The sequence below is a fragment of the Corvus kubaryi genome, unplaced genomic scaffold (assembly GCF_017639235.1).
Source record: "Corvus kubaryi isolate FWS band 111438036 unplaced genomic scaffold, C.kubaryi_AGA036_p1.0 split3-73, whole genome shotgun sequence".
Classification (NCBI taxonomy): domain Eukaryota; kingdom Metazoa; phylum Chordata; class Aves; order Passeriformes; family Corvidae; genus Corvus; species Corvus kubaryi.
In genome coordinates this window covers 12,991,547-13,014,562 of record NW_024582091.1, presented here as the reverse complement: position 1 = coordinate 13,014,562, position 23,016 = coordinate 12,991,547, and the positions used below count along the sequence as shown (strand labels likewise).

The 23,016-nt window shown below is 36.5% G+C and overlaps 1 protein-coding gene across 2 annotated transcripts in view; it reads left to right on the top strand.

The window, feature by feature from the left end:
• Positions 1-23,016, top strand: part of LOC121659038 (pleckstrin homology domain interacting protein) — a 107,402-nt gene that overhangs the window by 49,955 nt on the left and 34,431 nt on the right. For both annotated transcript variants that reach the window (XM_042016751.1, XM_042016749.1), the window contains exons 16-21: positions 4,490-4,618; positions 9,624-9,849; positions 12,817-12,954; positions 14,006-14,189; positions 14,871-14,994; positions 22,734-22,874. In XM_042016751.1, coding sequence (XP_041872685.1) covers positions 4,490-4,618; positions 9,624-9,849; positions 12,817-12,954; positions 14,006-14,189; positions 14,871-14,994; positions 22,734-22,874 — 942 coding nt within the window. The remainder of the gene's footprint in view (positions 1-4,489; positions 4,619-9,623; positions 9,850-12,816; positions 12,955-14,005; positions 14,190-14,870; positions 14,995-22,733; positions 22,875-23,016) is intronic.

The following is a 23,016-nucleotide window of genomic DNA, read 5'->3' as shown; positions in this document are numbered from 1 at the left end:
AAGGCATTCCTGAATGAATAACTGACTTGGCTGGTAGGAAGATAAAAATATTTTTAGTAAATATATTACTCAGAATTTAATTACTTCTAGTCTTCTTCCTACCATTTCATCTCTTGTTTTTGCTCTGGAAGCAGTGTAGAAGATTTGCTGTTTTTTAAAATTTTTATTTTTAAAAACTGACTTAAAAAGCAAGTCTTCTTTCTATTCCTCCAAATGAGTAGCAACCTGCTTTAACTTTGCAGAAAGTCTGTAGATATTTTTTGGCTTATGGAAACATGCTGTGATTGAAGATTGTTCCTTAAAGCAAAGGAGAGCACAAACCTGCAAAGGAACTTCCAGATACTTGGAGACTGATTTGACTTGAGCAGTTATGATGTAGTTTCATCGCTATAAATGAGGTTGTATGTTTTAATAACAATTAGTGCTGCTTTTTTGCTAGTTTCAGAAATTTGTTCTAGCATGCCATTGTTGCAATCATTAGAATCTGAATTTCAGTTTTCAAGTTTAAATGTTGCTTGTGACTAATATTCATTTGTTCCTGTGCATGTAGGTAGGGAAGTTCTCATCCTGTTTAAGATCTTTTAGTATAGCAGTTCCTTTCCTGCAAAGGTCTTTTAGTCTGATCATGCAAAATAGTCCTCTTTCCTTAGTGTTCATATAAAGAAGCTTCGCTCTCAGGTTTTGTGTTATCATGATGAGTGACTCTGTAGCTGTTCCTCTTAGAATTTACTTATCTTGAACATGGGAAGCAAAAAAACCATGTACTGCTTTGGAAGATTTTGTTCTTAGCATTGTCTATTTGTCTAGCACATATGCACTTTCTTTTCTGCATGCACTTATGGTCTGGTTTAGAATTACAGTTTTCTTTTTGTTGCTGCATTATATGTGGTGCATTGCAAAGACTACACCGTGATCTTTTTCACTGTGTTTTCAACTAATTGCTTCAGTTACTTAACATGAAGGATGGATTCTACCTCAGGCTAGTAGAGGCTTTAGTTCACTGATATTTTTTTTTTTTTTAACTGTGCTGGTGACTTGTGTTGGAAGATGTGGTAGAAATGTGTAGTGTTATTGTATGTAGACTGAGTTTCATTATTTTTTTTCTGGCAGTAAATGTGTTAGTAAGTTATTTCTAATAATCTTGTTAGGTTCATGCTCTGTTGCATTTGTCCTGTTGGCTTTTAATTGCTTCAGTTGATATAATTTATGCTGTCCCAAATCCATTCTCAGTGGATGATTCCCTAATGTTCATTTCATCAAAGGGCTCTTATTTTTTCTGTAGTCAAAACCAGAAAGGCCTGACTTGAGAAACTTTAGTGATAACATCCTTTTAGCTCTGTTTGTCTTTCCAAAATCAATAACTGTTATCCTTTCCTTATAAAGTTTACCTACTCTGCATTTCTCCTACTAATCACAGTCATTTGAATCAAGTTTAAATACTGTATTACGCCTTTGAAATCTAGCTAGGTTGAATGAGTTATATTTTCTTGGCATTAAAAAATTAGTTATTTTTCTGAAGAAAGACAGCTCTATTCTTCCTAGTTTGGGGCAAAAAATAAGCTTTCCTCAAACCTGAGAGGAAGAGTCTTCCCTTTTTCATTCTCTTATTGCATCAGCATTCCTCCCTTCAGGATATACCAATGTCCACATGTTTCCTTGCTAGTGAAAATATGGACAAATTGGACTCTTAATTCTTGGTGCTGAGACTAAAAATAATCTTCACTTAGTCCTCTTTGTATAGCATCACTGGTTCTTCCCTGTTTGTAGCTGAAGAATCCTTGCTACTTGCTTCGAATGTCTTAACACATTCATTCTCCACAGCCTTTTGTTGTGACACAGCCTTTGTTAAAGCACTGGAACACGCTGCCAAGAGGAATTGTGGACTCCCCATCCCTGAAAGTGTTCAAGGCCAGGTTGGATGGTGCTCTGAGCAAACTGGTCTAGAAGGTACCTGTGCCCATGGCAGGGGGTTGGAACTATGTGATCTTAAGGGTCTTTTCCAACGCAAACAATTCTGTGATTCTGTGGCAGCTCTTAAATAACCAGTGCTTTTTCTGTTCTCGTGAGCAGTTTCTTCCCTTCACAAGTGATGTCCTTATATTCAGCAGGGGAAGGTTCCAGACAGAATAATCACTTTATGTCTTCTTGGGATACAGTCTCATGTAGTTCTTGCATCTTTGATTTAAAAGGGATAGAGAAGGGAAGGCAGCTTCCTTCTTGCTGAAATTCTTTATCTAGCTTGCTGAAGTAACAGCTTCACTGATTTGTGATACAACTGATACAACCTCCCTTTTTGCAACTTAATATTTAGTTTCTGTTTTAAATGACCAGCTCCTCTGTGTTAGCTTTATTATGGAAAAAATTCTATTGTAAGGTGTCACTTATTATTACTGAAATAGTTTTATTGGAAAAAGAAAAATCTACTGGATAGCACACTCTGGTTGACTTTGTTCTTTAATTTAGAATAGTGATTATATCTTGGAAGGTTATCCTCAGCCATAGTTTTTGTTCTTATAAGAATCTTTATTTCCAAGTATTTGTACTTCAGACTTGAAGGGTTCTACTGAAAGGTCTTAGAGTTGCCCTTTCCAAAAGCACTTTTTAAAACCAGATTCTGGGCACGTTTGGTTTAAAACTATTTGCACTGTACTTGTCCCCAAATAGTAGAACACTATTCTTTACATAAGAAGGGAATGTTTCCCACTTAACACTAATTTCCAGGGGGTTCTTGAAAATGGTCCATCCAAACCGTTTCTTGATGGAAAGGATTAAAAACCCCATCATCTTAATAGTTGTCTTTTTTTCCTTAATAGTTGTCTTTTTTCCCCCCTCACCATGGTTAGCAAATAGTTGTTTCCCTTGTAAAACAAAAAGTATTCAAAACTTAGGCTGAATCCTGAAGTTTTATTTGTGAAGGACTTGAACATTAGGAAGCTTGACGTTGATGTTTCCTTTGTTGGAGGAAGGGTAAGGGAACAGAAATCTCTAGGTATAAAATATTTCTTTTCCAATTTTAACTGTATTTCTGCAAAGCTTATTATTGTGCTAAAATTCTGTCTGCTTTCCACCTGCTTTCCCAAACTGTCTCCCTTTAATACAGTGAGCTTTCTATCTGCAAAAAGCAGCACAAAGTTGTAACTTTACTGTGGTAGTTGGATCTCGCTTAGACTAAATTAATTCTGCATTCCTGACTGTTGTGAATTTAGTGTCACTTGCTTGAAGTTCTGTTTTTATTTTCCATCTCTTTATGTAAGATACTTCTGTTCATTTCTTCTGGAATAATGGGCAAAATAGAACATAAAACTCGGTTTGGTTTATGTTCCTCTTTTGCTAGTGCAGAAACTCATTTGACTTTTAGGGAAATTACTTGTAGTAAGAAAGTCCATTATCAAATACCTGAAAGCACTGGCAATAGATGTAGCAGCCTCTATCACTGGGGGGATGTGCAGGGGTGTGGGTGTGTTGTAAGGCTGTGGGGAAAAGATTTAGAGTTCTTGCCTTTGTCTCAGCCTGTAAGTGAGAACAGTACCTACCTCACAGGATTTTTGAGGCTTGATTTGTTAACTTTTAAAAATAATGCTGATGGCCTCTGGAAGGTGCTGCAGAAGTGCATAGTGTTACTGTCTGAAGGCTGAATATCATTGTTTTTTGGTTTGTTTTGTTTTCCCCTTTTCTGGCAATATATAGGCCTACCACAGTTAGGGAAAGAATTTTGTTTGGTGTCTCTTTAAAGAAAATGCAAAAGTGCTTTGCTGGGGAGAATAGAAAGGGGCTTTCTGAAGAGGTGCTGAAGACATGAAAATTCAGAGTGGTGATTGGTCACCTCTGCTTGATTGACAGGTTGCAGGGAAAAACAAAAACCCATTTGTTCTGGCTTAATGGAACTGGAAAACAGAAAATGAGTATCAGGTAAAAATTCCTTTTTTAAAATCTTTGCAGTTCTCCTATAAAAGGTGGAGTTTTTACAGAAATTTAGTCCTTCCCCACTCCAATAAATTAGGAGTAGGAATTACAGAAACAGGTAGTTGCTAAGTTGTGTAATGTGGGTTGTCAATGTCAGTGCGTTTTCTAGGGGGCAGGTGTGAAACACCGCAGCAGCCACTGCTACTGGGGTAGCTTAGCAAGAAGGCAGAGGATGGAAAGGGTGTAGTGACTAAGCCCTGAACTGGGCCCAGCTCTCTGGTTAGGCTCATTAGCAGGACTTTCAAGGGGAAGCTTTTACTTTCACTTCCTATACTGTGCCTGCTTTGTGGATAAAGTCTGTCAGTTTCTACTGCTATCAATTTGGAATCTTTCATGAGCATTATTACAAAATTCACTGAATAGTGAATAGCTAAAAAAGTAAGCTTTGTTTTAAAGTAACTTCCATCTAGCAGTATACTGTCATACAAATTTTATAATAAATTTCAATGTCAGCACCACAGTTTTGAGAATCATAATTGAAAATTATTAATTTCTGTTAATTATTTTGTATGTTGATATATTTCAGATTGAAGGACAAGGACATGGTGCAGTTTTTGACTGCAAGTGCTCTCCTGATGGACAGCATTTTGCATGTACTGATTCTCATGGTCACCTTCTGATTTTTGGCTTTGGTTCCAGTAGCAAATATGACAAGGTACGGTGCAAGATGAAAATCAGAATGTTTGTCTGTGTTGACTTCATTTGTGCAAACTTTCCTTCAGAGCTTCATTTCAAGAGGGCATGACTTGACACAATTTTGAGCCAATAATGTGGGATGTTTTGGATGCCTGTTGTTGACAGTGAGGTTTATTTCACTGTCCTTTTTTAAATTACGGAAACATTCTGTTAAGCTACTGTTTATGTGGGAAGTTCAAAATAATAATAATAATAATTTAAAAACGAATTCAAAATTAACCAGTCATTGTCCACTCTCCTAAGTGACAAGGTTACAAGTATCTACTAATGGATCCACATGGATAATGGGAATAAGCTGCAGTGGAACTGATAATAGATAAACATTTTATTTGAAATATTTTTTCTGGTTCCTAACTAAGCCCAAAGAAAAGGGTGTGTAATAGAACTAATTCCTGCTGTCTGTATTTAAATATTGCATAGCCTGTGAGAGAACTATTTAAAAAAATGTACTGTATGTTTTAATGATGCAATTTTATGTCTGTTAATGAAGTACCATCATGGATGCCTTTGTGCTTACACAGCAATATTCCACCACTAGTGTGATTAAAATATTTTATCTTTATTCTAATGTCATAGTCTACATTGTGTATTCTGAGTGTGGGTGTCTTGCCACAGACCCTCATGACTGTAAAGATATGTGGTGTTATTTTTTTTTCTTTGTGGAGGAACATGCTCTGTGAACCATTCAGGTTTGGAGTGTCCACAAGATCTTAGTTTTTCTTTTACCATCCAGGGAAGAAATGAGATATGTCTCTTCTCCCTTTTCCTAAGACTTAAGTAGACCTATCTGCTCTAGGATTTTCATCTCTGCTTCTGGTAGCTGATACTTGAATGCTGTTGGTAAAGTGCTGTTTTTTGGATCTTGCCTTTTGCTTTGGATCTTTGGACTCAGGCTGGTTTTGAAAGCATTTTGGCAAACAGCAATGCAGAGGGACCCGAATGAGGGAGAGCAAAAGGAATTTTAGTCTTTGTCTTGCAAGCTACTGCATTTCTTTCTGTAGTCTTACAGAAGGATTTGCATTTGGGGATTTGTTTTTTCTCCTTGTTTCTCAACTATGATTTGAAGTCCTCAGTACTAAGCTGCTGTTGCTATTTGTTGGTTATTACTATCTGTGCATTTCCGCTTCCATTCCAAGTAAAACAAATGAGTAGAGACATCACAAGCAAGGAAAATCAGGATTATCAGATGATTTTCTTGTCTTTCAGAGCTCTTACTGTTCCAAACTTAAAAGCCTATTGTAATAGAAACAATTTTTTACCATGTCCATGTATGAGTTCAGGTTTCTTTTTCTCTCCAACTGTTTTGGAAGTATGTAGTCCTCTGCTACTTTGAAATGCTGGAAATTAAACTGAAAAATTGTGAGTCTTTTCGTCTTTGCTGTGATAGATCAGAATTTTTCTTTATACTGCCATTTAAGAATTTACCTGTGAGGGATTAAATCTGTTTGAAGATTGAACACAATTGCTTTTCCCTGCTTGAATTCTACAGACCCTTGGTTCTCTTGGGTGAAGAGGCTGCAGCCTCTGAGAAAAGATCATGTTTAAAATTTTTCACTTATTGAATGATTTAAAATGATCCTCTACAGCTGTTGCTGTGCCAATGTTACTCTTGGCATTCCTGATCATAGAAGAAATGGGAGCAAATAGGACTTATATTTGTTACCACTTTAATCTCAGTCTTCCACTCACAGAAAACTCAGAAGTGTCTGATGTCTTCCATGTGTGGTTTCATCATCTCTGTTTTTGTCTGACCTGATTTATGGGAAACTGTAACTACAGGTAGGTAGGTGCTGGAGATGGTGGGTTTTTTTCTGTCTTTCTCCCCTCAGATACTGGGGAGGGTTTCAGACATCTTGTCAGATGGTCTGGTAGGATGTATGTTTTTTGGCCTTTAAAGTGTTTTCCATCTCTCTGGGGAAATGAATTTTACAGAATAAAGAAGCATGGTAACCTGTCCTATATTCCTGCGTTTTTGAATTGACAGTGATTATAGCTGAGATAGTGTTAACTCTACTGAGAGAACAAGCTCTTGCTTTTCTACATCTATGTTTTTTCGTGTTATGTTCAGATAGTATCTGCATTTCCTAGTTGACTGGAACGAATTCCTAGGCTTTCTTTCCCCTGCAGTGTGATCTTGGCCACAAGGAAGGTGAATGGGGTGGGGTTTTTGTTTGTTTGTTTTTTGTTTGGCATTTGTTGGGGTTTTTGTGGGGTTTTTCTTTGATACATGCTTTTGTGAAGTAATCTTTTTGTGGGAGAAAAAAAAAAAGAATACATTTGCTGCTTGTTTGGGGTTCCTTGAGCCAATCTCAGCTGAAATTTCTTAGCGTATCATCACCAGAGTTGAGCCAAGTTCACTGTCAACAGGGCATGTGCACTTCAGAGGTTCTTAATTAGGTGGAAACTAGTCCAGGAATGCCTAGCAGTTCTAAAGTGTAAGGTACTACTCTGTTGATTTTAAATCATAGAACATTCTGAGTTGGAAAGGATCGAGACCAACTCCTAGCTCTGCACAAAACACATCATGTGCCTGAGGGCATTGTCCAAATGCTTTTTGAACTCTGGCAGGCTTGGTGCTGTGACCACTTTCCCTGGGAGCCTGATCTCTGAGGTTTCTAAGGCTTTTGTTCCTGCAGACTGCCCAAACCACAGTACTTTGTTGCAAGTTGACAGTTCATGTATGGTGGATTGGTGCAGTACTGGGGAAAACTTCTTAGTGTAACTGTGCCCATTTGGAGAAACTGAGCATTCTGAATGTGTGATTGTAGGAGAGTCTATCTATAGAGCTCAGACCTTGTGGAAAGCTTTTGTGCTCATTCCCAAGCTGGGTTTGTGAAGTTACATGAATAGAAGACTCATGTGCAGATGGTGATGTGGTATCATCTTATTGTCATGAATTTGATTTCTAATAGTATATAAACAAATAAGTCTCATTGTTAGTACTTCTAGCTGGTTGTCTGCTGGAATGTCTAATTCTTCTGATTGTTCTCAGGATAAGATACTGTCCTGGATTCCAGTAGGGATATTCTACCTGGGAGTTGGCCAGAGTCTGTGTTCTCCAAGAAATGCCACGTTATCTTATTGAGTACAAAAGTGTTATTTACTCTCTCTATTATACTTGATTGCACTGTAGGGTGCACAGAAGTGTAATTGCAACAAAGTCCCTTGTGATATTGCACTAGGTCTTCCCTTTGCTTGCAAAACCTGGGATGCGGACAACTCTGTACAGCCAAGTCACAACATAATAAAACTCACAGTTTGTATGACCTTGCCATCGGAAAGTCTTTTTTTATCAGTGTGGGAAGCACTTAGTAGGAAGACTTATACTAGGTGTAAGTAATTCATATTCCATTATTATGATTTTCAGAGTCCTCCTAGGGGACCTCTGTCTCTATCATATTGAGCTATTGTGAGATGAAGAAACAAAGGTGTTAAGCAGGCCTCGATTCTGTCCATTAGACACATGAAAACACTTTTATATTTCTCATTTGGCATCTGTTAACAAAAAATCTGGCAACAGGATTTCATCCAGTCAGCTTTTTACTGCAGTGGGATATCACCTTGTCCATACGCGTTTTGTAAGAGCAGTCTTTTGAATCTCTGAAGTAAATTCTTTTCCATTGCATCTTTCTGTGTATCTTTCTGATTTCTTCCTGTTGTTATTTTTCTGAGTTTTTGTGAGGTCTAGGTCCCATGATTCCTATGATTTTTTCCCAATTCTTTTTTTTTTAATCCACTTCATATGGATGCACTTTCTGATACTGTAATTGACAAATGTCTGTTGTCATCTTTGTTTCCTGGTCTTCTTGCTTCCAGGGTGGGAGACATTTGTCATTGAGAGACGAGACCTCTGAGTAGCTGCTCTAACCTCTGCCTTTCTGATTTCTACATAACAAGTTACTGGAAACTGTGTTATGGATTGGTCATGATAGAGCATACTCTCCAGAAATCAGATGATGTTCTATGACAACTTGGGCATTCCTCTCTGCATGCTTAAAAGACAAATTTTTTTTGAGATCTCTATGCATTGAGTCAATCGTTTAGTTGTTTTTATATTGCACTAGAAATCTTAAATTTGTGTGAATGATGATTTTGAGATTTGATTTTCACTGTTCAAAGTTCAGCTGAATACATGAGCTGCCATGGGGTTTGCTTGCCAGTAGGTAGTCTTGGGATGTGTAGTATATGTATCAGCTTATCTTCTATTCACTTTTCCTTTTCTCCTTGCGCTTCAATATCTTTCTGATTTCACGATACTGAGGTACATGTGCCAGCAAGGGATGGAGCATAAACCTTTTTATGTTTATTTGGACAAAAGAATTCCTCAATCTTGAGGGTCTGTGGAAAGTCATCTATAATAAATTATGAGCAGGTGGACAGAAAAAAAAAGAAAACTCAGAGCATGAAAAATTTAATTTTTATCTCTGCTTTTTTTATCTACTGAAACTTTTTCTGATATCAAGCATTATAGTAAGGATATATATATTTTGATGGTGTTAAAGTATTTGCCAATGCCCTGATGTAATAAATATTTTTCCTAGTCCTTCCTGCACCATATCTCATAAGTCTGTGACACAGTTTTTCATTATCAGAATATATATTCAGAGGAAATATATATATATATATATAAAAGAAAATTTATAAACTAATACATTAGTACTGTATTTGGTCAGATTTCTTCAAGTAGTTGAATATTACCCATTCCCCTATTCTTTAAATGCTTCCCACCCTCAAACATGTGGATTATTCTCCTTGCAGTGTAATATAGAAAAGTACTGGGAAACAAAATAATAATGGAGTCATTAAATTTTCCCCTTTAAAGTGAAATAAACACATCAGCTTATACCCCTGTTTTTTGTAAAAGTGACCGTGAGTACCATTGTTAAAAATACTTTTGGCAGTTCTCTTCTGTATGCTTTTTTAATAGGTTCTTTAAAAAAATTACAAAATGACTTTGTTTACAGATAGCAGATCAGATGTTCTTTCATAGTGATTATCGGCCCCTTATCCGTGATGCCAACAACTTTGTCCTGGATGAACAGACACAGCAGGCTCCACACCTTATGCCTCCCCCATTTTTGGTTGATGTGGATGGCAACCCTCATCCTGCAAGGTATCAAAGACTAGTTCCTGGTCGTGAGAACTGCAGGGAGGAACAGCTTATTCCTCAGATGGGAGTGACATCTTCAGGTATGGAAAATTTCACTTCACTGAACAGTAGTCTATCTAGTTACCTCCAGTTATTCTACACTTTCACTTTGTCCTTTTTCTTCATTTACGGGCATAGTAGTTCATGTAGTGCGGAAGAATTGCAATGTCTTTGGCACTGATTGCTTGTGACAGTTTCACTTACAGTATTGTCATCGATCAAGTTGGCACTAGTTGATGCTACAACACCAGTTAGCTTGGAGTTTGTTTCATTACTGGAACAATGTATAATGCCGTGTGAGCTCTTGGTTATCTCTTTGGGATAAGGTTTCCTGCTTTAGAAAATCTAGAAAATAGACTGATTTTCCACAGATCAGTTGGAAAAGGTAACTCCTATGAGAAGAGAAAAATGAGAAGACATCTGAAACAAGCAAAATTCTCTTCTTCTTTAGATGAAGGCAGTCATTAATTTTAAGCTTTGGTGATTTGGTTAAAGAACGGAAGACTTAATAAAGATACAAAATCTAGGAAGTTCCTTGAAAGTTTCATTCTCATGCACACGACATGGGAAGAACATGCATATATTGGGCCAATAGCTGGCTGTTGGAAACTGCCTAAAGGTGTTTCACATGGGTGGGGATGGAAAAGCAGTGCCTACTTTTTATGTGTCACTAGTTTGATATTAGTATGAACAAACAAACAGTGACTGGTGAAAGTAGCTTTAAATGTTTTCAAGATAAACATGGTTAAGTATTTGGATATTCTGGAAAATATGTGAAAACTGACTGTTCCTGTAAACTGTAGTTTATATGTTCGTGATACTTAAGCCTGTGGTGTGTCAGACATTCCAGGAAGGGTAACTGAGAGTGTTTCTACCAAAAAATCTCTTTATTCTTATTTGTAGACCTCACGATTATAAGGCAGTGAATATTTAAATAATTTTAGTGGAGGATTTCCGTATTTACTCCAAAATTACAGGAAGAAATGCTACCTGAGAATCAACTGTAAGGAGGAAGAAAATCCTTCCTGGTGAATGTAAACTTCTTAGCTAGTGGTTTTGAAACAAAATTTGATATTTAGGGAAGGATGCACCTTTCCTTCATTGTTACAGTTAAAGTGTGAATCCATTGCATTGTGAAATTCTCCAAATTTGAAAATTTCCTGGGTGCAGTCTTCAATATATCTTGAAATAAATCAGACTCTGCACACAGGCCCAACAAAATTAAATTTAGTGGTCTGTCTGCATGACACATGAATGCCTATAGGAAGATGATGTCCATAGCATTTTCTTTAATAGCAGGAAGTTGTCCGCCAGCCTGACAGATGATGGAGAGACACGAGACATTTTTCTACCTTTTTACAATATAGCAACAATGTATGCAGTCGTATGCAGAGCTAAACAGTGTTTATGTATTTTGTATGTTCCCTTCCACTAAGGAAGTTCCTTCTCTCTCTGAAGCTTTGTTGTGGGATTTGATGCATCTCACTCAGAGCACTGACCATTTATTTCTTGTCAGGTTTCCTGTAGGGACTTTTAAGGGTAGGGGGAAGTTGGACAGTTGTACTTGATTTACTGCCTTAGTGTACATGAGAGGCTCCTTTAAACCAGACGTTTTGAAAAAGTCAAGTCTACACCAGTGTCTTTATTATTTCATTTAAAAAGAAACTACTTGCTGTTTCTTGCTAAGGCATTGTCTCACAGGCTAGATACATAAAAACTTTCATTTTGTTTAGATAGCAGTTTCCTTATTTAAGATCATTCTTGGGTTATTAGTAGTGTTTTCCATTGTTCTCAGTAGACAGTATGTCTGCTCACGAGATAGAAAAATTAATCTGTCTCACTTAAATGAGTCAGGAAACATCCAGCTGTGGTTATACCAGAGCTCATTCCATGATTCCAAGGTTCTGCTGCTTTAGGGAAGTTGACTTCAGGAACCTTTAAAGCCTGAGAGCACTATCTTAAATATTTATGGTTTTTTCTGCATACTCTAGAGAGATAGCAGCTTCTGTACAGCTACATAATCAAAGCTCTTCATTTCATAGCACAATTACTGTAATATCTAGTCTTTGATCTTGCAAAGTGCAGTTTATACTGTGATATTTCTTTAGAATCATGCTGGAAAAATAGTTTCTATATCTTGTTTCTTTGAACATTGTTATCCCTCATTATAAAGTTTTGCAAGTTCTGCTTCTCTTGGCTAGAGCTTCCCAGCATTCCACTCCACCATTTCACTATTCTGTGTGGAGGTGTCTGACTTCTTTTTGAATCAGTACTGTAACCCTTGTCCTTTTCTCTATACCTCTCTAACTGGTTTTTGTGATCATTGTGAGTATGAAAACAGTTTTGTGTTGTTCATGCTTACGTGCTGTGTATTTTGCTTGCTGCTCAGAAACAGTATTATCACCTTGTAATCACTTCTTTGGAACTGTTTCCCATCTTCTATTCAAAAGACCTACCCAAAAGGAGGTTTCTTGGCTGTTTTACATACCAAAGAAAATTACCATTACTTCGTCTATGTGGTCATTATGTCCATGTGGAGCTCAATCAAGCATTTTTACTGCTTGGTAGTCTACAGTATAGATAATTATTTTCTAATTCAGTTAGACCTTCTTGATGTAGTTCTTTCATTGAAGCTTATAAAGTGTTTTATAATGCATTTGAGGCAGGCTAATCTTGCATTTGAACAATTTGCTTTGACTGAGCTGACAAACAGCGATTGTGTTAAGCTTCTGTGACTTGCTGGTACTTGATCAAATTTAACCTTTTATTAGAAGTGAAATGTGGTTGTCTTGACCCTGCTCCAGAAAATATAATGCTCTCAATATTAAGAAAAAAAGTTGTCCTGTTTTAAGAAATGGCTGTTAGAAAAATAAGCAGTAGCCCATAGTTACACACGTGATAATTTACTGTACTTGTTTCAAAGCTAAAACTTAGATGAGCTGTCTGTAACATTAATTTCTTCAAAATTTACATTTGTATGTTGTTCTCCGGTATATTTTACTTCACAGGATTGAATCAAGTTCTTAGTCAGCAAGCAAATCAAGAAGTTAGTCCATTGGATAGCATGATTCAAAGACTTCAGCAAGAGCAGGACCAGAGACGCTCTGGGGAGGCAGGAACCAGTAGTACCAGCCGGATAAGCAGAGGTAGATCACTGGGGGATGGATGTTGAGGCTGGGAGTTGGAAAACATAAATCCCTTTATGTTGTCCATGATCTGTGCATTTTGTTGAACTAGTAAAAAGGAGGTTTGGAGCTGTAGAAAATAGTAGACCTTTCCCATTGTTTTTTTGCCTTTTTGCAAAATGTTGGGGTTCTTAACATTACAGATTTATCTTTGTTATTGTCTGGTCACTCAGGGAATTGCAGCAGCTGCATTCCCTTAGAAGTAACTACCCTGCTGTTTAATCTGGAATTGGCCACCTAGTTGTTTGAAATCTGGCTTCTTTCAAATAAGGAGACAGGAAGAAGAAAAGTGGAGGAAGAAAAGTGGAAGGAACTACTTGTTTCTCTGCGAAGTTGTTCCATGTTTCAGTGTCTTGCACTAGAGTACACAGTAGTTTTCAACACTTAAAAAATTATGGTTAGCAGTCCACTATAGTAAGCAACAATAGCTTGTCTGTGTGAGGGTATGGAAAAACGTTGATATTTTGCTACTGTGTAGGTATTTGAAGGCTCTTGCATGTGTGTGTGTGGTTTTGTTTTGGGTTGGTTTGGTTATTTTTAACCTCTTGACCATTTCAAGTTTTTGTCTGTAAATTTTACATCTTGATTCCTAATTTCCAGTGTTGAGGCTTCCTTTTTTTTGAAGGTAGAAGACTGTTTAAAGGAGCACAGTGATTCAGTGAGATAGGTCACTGTTTTATAACACAAATTTAGAGTGCAGTAGCAATAGTCAGCTTTGCATAAGTGTTTTCCAAAGTATTTTTAAAGAAGCAAACATTTGCTTCACTTCAGATTGTTAATACATTGGCTTCTTTTTAATGTGAATTTTTAAACAGAGTGCTGCAGCCCACTAGCTGTTCATGCTGTGTTTTGGTGACTGTAGAAATGGCTGAAATAGTTCTATTCAGTTAATATGATTTCTTTTGAAGTAAAAAATCAAGTAAAGTTATTTTTCCATTTCATTCCAAGTTTTTCTTTTTAAATGCTTCCCTAAGAATTTCAGATCAAGAACTATTGCTTTTTGACTTTTTAGGATCTGTAAGCTCTACCTCAGAAGTGCATTCCCCACCAAATATAGGGTTAAGGCGCAGTGGACAAATTGAAGGTGTGCGTCAGATGCATAGCAATGCACCAAGAAGTGAAATAGCCACTGAGCGGGACCTTGTGGCTTGGAGTCGCAGGGTTGTAGTGCCTGAACTGTCTTCTGGTGTGGCCAGGTAAACATAGACCAAGAATTTTACTATGGTGAACTTAATTAAATTGAACAGTTTTGGAATTCCTATTGCCATTCACATTGTCATTTGTGTGGTGTTTTTCTATTTTCTCATCTCAAATTTCTTATAAAATCAGTTTCAGTTTGAAATCACTTGTTTGTGTATCACTTGAAAAATCTTGGAATACCAGAAGGATTGGGAATAAAAATTGTCCATTTAATGAATGACACAGTAATTGTACTTGTATAGGCAATAGAATCTAGTTGCCTCAATATCCTCTGACTTGTAGCATAAGATTACATGTTTTTACTCTTTTTATTCCTGTCATTATATGGCATTTTATGGCTGGAATACTGACCTAATCTATTAGGTGCCTGAGATGAATTTTGATTTCCAAACTGGAACTTTAATTTTTTCATTAATTAACTCTTGTGGTGAGTACTTAAATCAGTAAGTCAAAAACCTGCTTGCCATAGTCAAGCATAAACTGCTCTAGTTTAATGCAATAAGATGAAAATCTTCGTTTGAAAAAAGCTAATTTTAAAGTCATATGCTAACTGTAAAGAGAAGAACTGCTGTTCAAAGATTGTTATAGATGTTGAATGTCTATTCCTTGGTTTGGGATAGATCCTCTCAGTTCTAGTAATGTCCTTTAAAGTTAACATTTCAGTTTTCTTTTTTCAGTAGGCAGGAAGAATGGAGAACAGCAAAGGGAGAAGAAGAAATAAGGGTGTATCGATCAGAAGAGAAAAGAAAACATGTAATGAGTCATATTCCAAGAGAAAACAAAATACCTACTTTCTCGAAGGTAAGTAGTCCAACTGTACCTTATCACAGAATGAAGCATAAAATTTAACTCAATGAGTTGGGTCACATAAATTTACATTCCTCTTCTCAGTTTTAAATTTAAAAAACAGGGTATGGGAGTTTGTTTACCTCCCCAGAATGAGGAAGCTTTTCTATACTGATGTTTCAATGTGTTCTGAATAATAAACAACATGGATTGCTTTCAGAAGTGGGGGGAAACCCCTGAAAATCTGGTATTAGGGGCATGATTTACTGTTGGGAGTCTGTCACTATTAATTGATACACCCCACTGCTGTTGTCTACTGTTTGCACTATTCTGTGGAAAGGCTCTATTAAAACTCAAGTCACAGTCCTTAACCATAACACAGTCCTTAACCATAACACATTAAATACATGTCCAAATAGAGAATTGGGTGTTTTCTCTCATGGTACCCTAAAAATCATATTGTGGGTCGTTATGGAATATATCTAAGTCATGATTTCTGCTAGAGCTGGAATACATTTTCAGAAAAGAGGAAAACAGGATAGATGTAGTAGAAGGAAATAAGAATTAAATTGTCATAAGTCACTTGGTTTTTTTAATATAACTTGCAAAAAAATGTAATCTTACATCTTTTTGCTGGTAAAAAAATGGAAGGATATATACTATGTTTACAGAAAGATTTTTGTCTTCCTTGTTTAAAATTAGTTTTATCTATGAATTGCCCATGCTTATTTATGCTTTTCTAGCTAAATAGCCAACTATGTTTTTGTAATAAAGGAAGTGAATTTTAGCAATTGTAAAGGAGAGCTCATAGGTTCATAGTTTTAGTCATACTATGGGTTTCACAGAATGCTTAATACAGAGGAGACTGTTTTTACCCTCAATCAAAAGCTTGTAAAATACAGCCTTCGGGAACACCTGCAAATTGTGGCAATTGCGATTGAAAGTAAAGATCACTTATGGGATATAAGGTGGAAAAAGGAATAAATGAAATAAAAAGAACAAGTATGCAAAAGACTACAGCTCTTAACTTTATTAGAGTACCATACTTAATGCCTGTGCTCTTTATTGCTCGCTTTCTTGTGAAGGAAGGAACTGAGATTGAAAGCAATCTGAAAATAAATAAATTTCAGATACTTTGTAGTGATTTTGTAGTTTTTAGTAATGATGGATTAATTTTATATGTAGTAGAGTGAGTTTGAGATTAGCAAGTTTGTATTTGATATTAAATTTGAGTATTGTTTTGCTACTTTTTTCATACTCAACTGAAGTAAGAATTTCAAAAGAAGTGATGTGAACACTCCCCTACCCATAGTCCCCTAATAACTTTAAATTTCTTTATTAAGTTTCTTTCTTACTTTTTCCTTCAATTTCTTTCTTGTATGTAAATTTGAGTGCATTCTTATCTTAAAAAATAGTACTGATGCACTATTTTCAGTTCTGCAGTCACCAATATTGTGTGTTTGCCCAAGATAGACTGGAAAAAATTTGTTCATTTTGTCTCAAGTTTTTGTACATAGAGGAGAGAAACTTTATGCCACATGACAGGACTCATTAGTGAAATACCAGGACATCAGAAGTCTTTGTAACTCTTATTTTTCTTTTGGGAATAATAGAAAAGGGGCCTGACAAATTCAGATTTTAACAGAGTTTTTTCTTGTCTTGAGGAGGGATGTATTTTGGTATTGAGTTACACATACTTTCATGTCAAATTACACACTTTCATATCAAATTACCATTAAATTTCTAATTGGCTTACAGTTTTCTTCTAAAATATCACTAGGACATAAAAGTTTAACAGAATAGGCTATCCGGTCCAGCATTTTGGTTTTAGCAATTACTTTTATTATATCTTTGAAACAAAGAAACTTAGTGCAAGTTTTTATAAATCCTGTTTCCAAAAAAAAATTTTTAGTCTCCAAACTGTAATGGTAACAACTGGATCTTTTGAGCCCCATATTTTTATTGCAGATATTTATGCCCTTGAAATCCTTCAGAGCGACTGCTACTTAAGGATAACTTTCTTCAGTTTCATATATTTATACCTGGGGGGTGGGGAGGGATTCTCAAAATGTGAGGCAGAGAACTTGGTAAATCCTTTAGTCACTTTCCACCTTTGTTTTGAGGAAATACGGAAAAAAAAACAGGCAATCATGGTCTTTTCATTTCAGTATGTCAATAAATTTTCCATATAAAAATTACTGATATACTTAGTAATACTTTCAGAATGCTTAAAGCCTTCATAAATCCTACAGAATACTTTTTCAGTATCTTGGAATAGAAAGGTTGTATTCTTCCATAGCTGATTCTTCATTAAATACGTCTCTTTTTGGAGGACTCAGACTGCTGATAAGTACACTAATTCAAATCTCTTGAGTAAAATCTCAGTGGGATTCAGAAATAAGTAGATATCCCATGGGCTTTAAATAAGCAAGTTTCAAGAAGAAAAAGGTGTTTGATCTCAAGTGATTGAGTTTCACAATTAAATGAACTGCTCAGATTTTCATGATTTTTGTTGTTGCTTACAGTTAACATGAGCAACACTTCTGCTTGGTAGTGTCTGAGCAACAGGAGTAGTGAATTGGAATTGTCATCTATGTAGTGTTCACAATAAATTCAAATAAACACCTGGGAAGAGAAGCAAGATTGACTGCAGTCCAAAAACTGTTGTGCAGTATTTTTAGGGTTCTTTTAAAGAGAAATTAATAACTTCATTATAGTTGCTCTTCTGTTGCTGTTCTTTACAGTGATGGTGTGACTTTAAATACAAGCTGTGTGAGGTTGAAGATAGAACTGGAAAGCACAGTGTAAATTTTCCTTTTCCTTGAGAACATCCATTAGGTTTTGATACTGATTTCTTGCAAGTTATATTACAGTACTGTTGTAAGACTACTGTACTTATTGCATAGTGAATTCTTACAGGTTTAATGCGAGAATTTGTGATCTAAAGGAGATGGGGAGCACCTCCAACAAAATACAGGGCAAGACATTCTCTTCCAGTAATCTCTAGACCTAAGAGCTACAGCATCAAGAATTCTAGAGGGTGTCTCACTCTATAGTACTGTTACCTTCTCTGGGAGCAGAGTAAAACAAGGCTTGTGTTAAAACATTGTCTTCATAGGAAAATTCAGTTGTATTCATACCAGTAGGAAATACTGATTTTTATATCAACTTCTGAAATTTATCAGATCTGCTCATATAATAATGATAATGATAAAATAATATTTTCTGCTGTTCCCTTCTAACTGAAAGAAGTCAAAAATACTGAAGTAAAATGAAAAAATGGGCAGGAATGAATGTTAGCATTTTGGATTGCAAGCTAAAGTGTAGGTCAATAAGGAACACAGAGCAGTTGTAATTACATTTTGAGGAGATTCCAAAGTCCTATTGCTAATTTTTAATCCCGGGTCATTGTAGGGTGTGTTAAAAGTAGTACAGAATTATAGCTCAGTCTTTCTTCTTTAACAATATCTGCAATTTAAATGGAAGTCACATAAGTATTCTGCTATTGAAAGCCCACATTTCTTTGACACAGGTCATATGGAAAAGTGTTTGTATATGATAGCTTAAGGGACTAATGGAACTGGGGGGGAGAGACTAAAAGCTTGGGTATTTTGACCTGAATAGTATTTAGTAAATAGTATTTAGTATCACTGACCTGCAGGCTGAATGAGGAACTTGGTTTGACTTTCAAAGTCATTGGTGAGGAATAGGAATTTTTCTATTATTAAACAAAACCACTTAAAAACAAAGAGAAAAAACTTGACCCCCAAAACATTAATGAAAGAGGATAGAATGGAATTTTTCCATCTTAAGACTGGAGCTGTATTCCAAATTACTTGTTTTCAGGAGCAGAAGAGAGTTGAGGTAAATAACATGCTTAGGTAAATATTCCCAGTCCAAGTAATTAAGAGTATTAGTTTATTAAACTACTGGGATTAGAGCATTTTAATAAATATTTAAGAGTGTGAAATTTCTGTGCACTAGAGGGTTGATGTGATGTGTGTCCTAGTAAAATGTGACAAAAATGGAAATATTCCTCATTATCCTCAAGTGGAAACGTTATGGGAAAATTTCAAGGAATTAACATGGGAGATTGTTACGGATGGACAAAAGTAGGCGTATGTCTCTGTTGCGAGGTGTAAATGTGACTGTATTGTAAACTAATAGAACCCAGGGAGGAGGAATGTGTGCTTTGTTCTACTGAAAGTGGCTTATTTGTGTTCCACAGAAATAAGTTTTTCTACTTATATGTTATTTAAACACTACTTCTATTTAAATCAGCAAGATGTTAAGAGGAGAGTAAAACTCCTAAACTAAGCCTACTGCTTAGTGCCTGTTATCTTCACTGCTTTTGGAACAGTTCTTATTAATTTTTTACATATACGTAATTTGGTAAGAGTAAAACCGAAGTAATTATAGGCACTGATCCAGACTTGAGGAGACTGTGGAAGAGTGCTCTTTAGCCAAGTGAAAATGCCAGGGCAAGAAGCTGTGACCTGTTTAATGCTGAAGTTCTGATATTGGACATATGCTTGTGCCTTGCCCCTATTAAACTGTTCGGTAGAAGTTAATTCCTGTTGGCTTAAGGAAGGAGGAATTATTGTCACATGAAAAATAGATGCCGCTGGTTAAGAAATACCATGAAATTGCTATAGCCGAAGCTTCCCAAAATTGCTTCAGCCCTGTATGAGACTGCAGCAAAGCTGTGCTTCCCAGTGCTGTCCACGATCATAAGGACAGTAGAATGTAGTTTGGTCTGAGTTGTCAGGACATCACTGGGTTTCCACTGTACCTCTCACAAATGATGTTACCAAGACCCCTAGCAGTGTCCAGTGTCCAGTATCCCTCTCAAATACAGGAAATGCCATCATTTTTATTTCACAGCAAAACTGTTCTGACAGGAGCTGTAATTTTTGATGTATCAATAGATGTGCTCTGATACTGACTGGAAGCCTTGGACAAGATACAAGGAAGGTACTTGTCAGCATATATGACTGTTCATCAAAGTGTATAGAGAGAAAATGATGATTGTACCTCAAATCATAGGTTGTCTTGGCTTTGTTTCTCAGCCTACCATTAGAGTTGAGAGTCCAATTTCAAGCTCGCTCTTTAGGTTATGTATTGAGGGAGAGGAGGCATCAGCTGTGTTTCCTCAGTTATTGTTGAACGTGCTGGTGATAATTACATTTTGTCAGAAAAAAATCTGTAGTACTTTATAGTCAAACCTTCACATTGAACTCCACCCCTCCCCCAAATAAATAAAGTTCTGTCTTACAGCTTCTCATCAGATTTTGAAAACCTAAGTTGAATAGAAATTATGTTAAAATACATTTTTTTGGAGAGATGAGACAGTTGTATACCTTATGGCCCCTTTTCTCATCTCTGCTTGAGCAGTGGGTTTAGACAAGGTGACATCTAGAGATCCTTTCCAACTTCATTCTAGCATTCTGTTACTTATGGATAAGTACTTGTGGTTTTGTTTTCCTGGTATTTTTTGTGTTCTTGTTTTGGCATTGTATCTTTCCCAAAGCAGTTTGTTACCCTTCAAACTCACTCTAATCCAATATTTATACAGTGGTATTACTTTTTTCCATGAAGGAATGATTGGGGCAGGGGGGCTGGGGTGTTCTTTTTTCCCTTAAGCTTTGCACTGCCAGAAGAAAAGAACTCTTTTCAAAACCAAAGAGTAATGCAAAGTGCTTCAGTTTTCCAAGGATCTGTAGTTCTGTTTAAGTAGGGGAAAGCTGTATGTATAATAACTGTTTGAGAAACCTCACATCTGGAGAGAAACAGGGAGGTAAAGTTTTAGGACTTTTGTTTCTAGAGAGAAGACATGAACATTGCAGTCAAGCTGTAAAGTAGCTTCTGCAAAATATGTTCCCCTCATGGATACTTGACTAATTTGTTTCATTGGGGTTATGTGATTCCATTCTGTTGTCTGTGCTTTCTCTACTATGTTTCATGATGAAAAAGTCTCAATTCAGTTGCAGAACCAAGTTACTGTAACACTGGCTTTTGTGACCTCTTTGCTTCAGTAATGAGTCTTGAGATCTTGATGAGAAGTGAGCAGCCCCAGAAGGCTGAAGGACAGAAGGCTGTGTGATGGGCTCAGCCACTGGGCTTAGGGCTGCCTTGGAGCTGTTCTGGGTTGGGTCAGAGCAGCTTGAGGAGATCTGGTGTGTGCTGCCAGTTTGAATCCAGAAGGAGGAATGAGTGCCCCAGGTCTCAAAAGTCTTGGGCAATGTTAAAATGCTGATTGCTGAGCAGTCCCATTAGAAATGTCTCTGGTAGCTGTGCTGTGTGGTAACTTCCCCAGCTAGACAGAAGGACAGAAAAACAGAAGCACAGTACTCACTGAAGAGAGCATAGAGCAGTTTGTGTTCGTCCTCTGTGCTTTGATGAAAACTGGAACACAATTGTACAGAGTGGTGTGCTGGCGTACTCCACCGAACTGTTGCTGTTGTGCTTGCAGAAGGTGTGTATCTTCTAACAGAGAGCGTGGGAGAAAAACTAGTAACTAGGCTTTTGCATTTTAATGATGATTGTTGTGGCTAAGGAAAACTAAATCTTAGCTACTGTTGATTAGCCAAGTTTTAGTACAGCTTTGATGTAAAAAGTGGGAGTTATTTCCCTTAACAAGAAAATTTAACCTCATGAACCAACTTTTATCATACATGATAGGAAAGATCTTCTCTTTCCTACAAAAGAAAAAGAAAATCCAAGAGAAATATGTAAAAGCAGTCTGCTCTACTAGAAGACTCTCAAAATATTAGTGCCTTTCTGTATTTTGTTCCCGTTCTGCTTTCTTTGTCGCTGGGACTGTTTTTTTCAACTATATCAGCACCTGATAGATATCCAAGGTTTTCTTCGTGGCAGAAGGATAGCACTGGGGAAATGTACCTCTTTTTGTGGCATCTAGGAATGTGCCCAGAAATTATTTTGTTGGATCTGAAGTTTGACTATACAAGCCAAAAAAAAAATTAGCACAAAACTCTTGAAATTGAGATCATAACTCTTGGGTTTTTTCCCAGTGATTGGGGACTAACACAAGATTGCACACTTGGTATTGAGAGCAAGTGTTTGCATTATATATATTCTACAGGAGGAACAAAATCTCTTAATGCTGGAGCATGAAGTGGTTCTAAATTACAGCTTTATTTCATTCTTTTAAGCTTCTTATCAACTCATATTCTTTCAAACTGACTCATTCATTTGAACTCTTCAATGCATCATCAAACCATTTAAAGGCTTGTATTTGCTAACAGTCATCTCTGTATGCTAAGGGATGTATTACTGTACGGGTCTCTCTTCTAACACATCTGACCCCTCGGTTGCAAAATAACACTCTGGACTTCTGTTTAAGAGTCTCCTTTCCTTGGCCATTTTTAGTGTAATTCTGAGCTTTTACAAGCCCTTAGCAGCCTATCAGTAGTTATGTTTTAGCCCTTGTTTTAGTCCTTATTAACTGACATGTACTTTGCAGAGAATGAGTATTTTTAATAATTACAGATTTAAAAATTGTGTTGTGCCTGAGAAGAAATTTAGTTATTTCCAGAATACACTGAACTGTTTGGTGCTTATATTCATTCAACTATGCATGTGGAGTGTTTTCTTTAGCAGCTCTTTAGACTTGGGTTTGTAACTTTTTCCTAATGCAAAAATTGCTTCCTGGAATACTATTAATAAAGAAAATGCCATGTATTAATAAAATGTATGCTCAAAAATTATATATTTTGACTTTTGTCTCTTCACAGAACCATTCTCATGATAATTTACTAGACGCTAGTGACTCAAAGAAACAAGCAGCTAATCAGCACAACTACCGTACAAGATATGCAGTAGAAGAAACTGCAAGGCCTGCTGAAGAGTTGGAAAATGGACACAGTTCTTCAGATGTAAGATCCTTATTCATGAGGCAGTCTTACATATTCCACTTCTACTCATTAAGCTCCTGCTTCAGCTAATGAAACATTGTTTCTAGTGGAAACTCAAGTTACATTTTTCATTGTGTGTTTGCTTTCATGTCTTAAAAACATT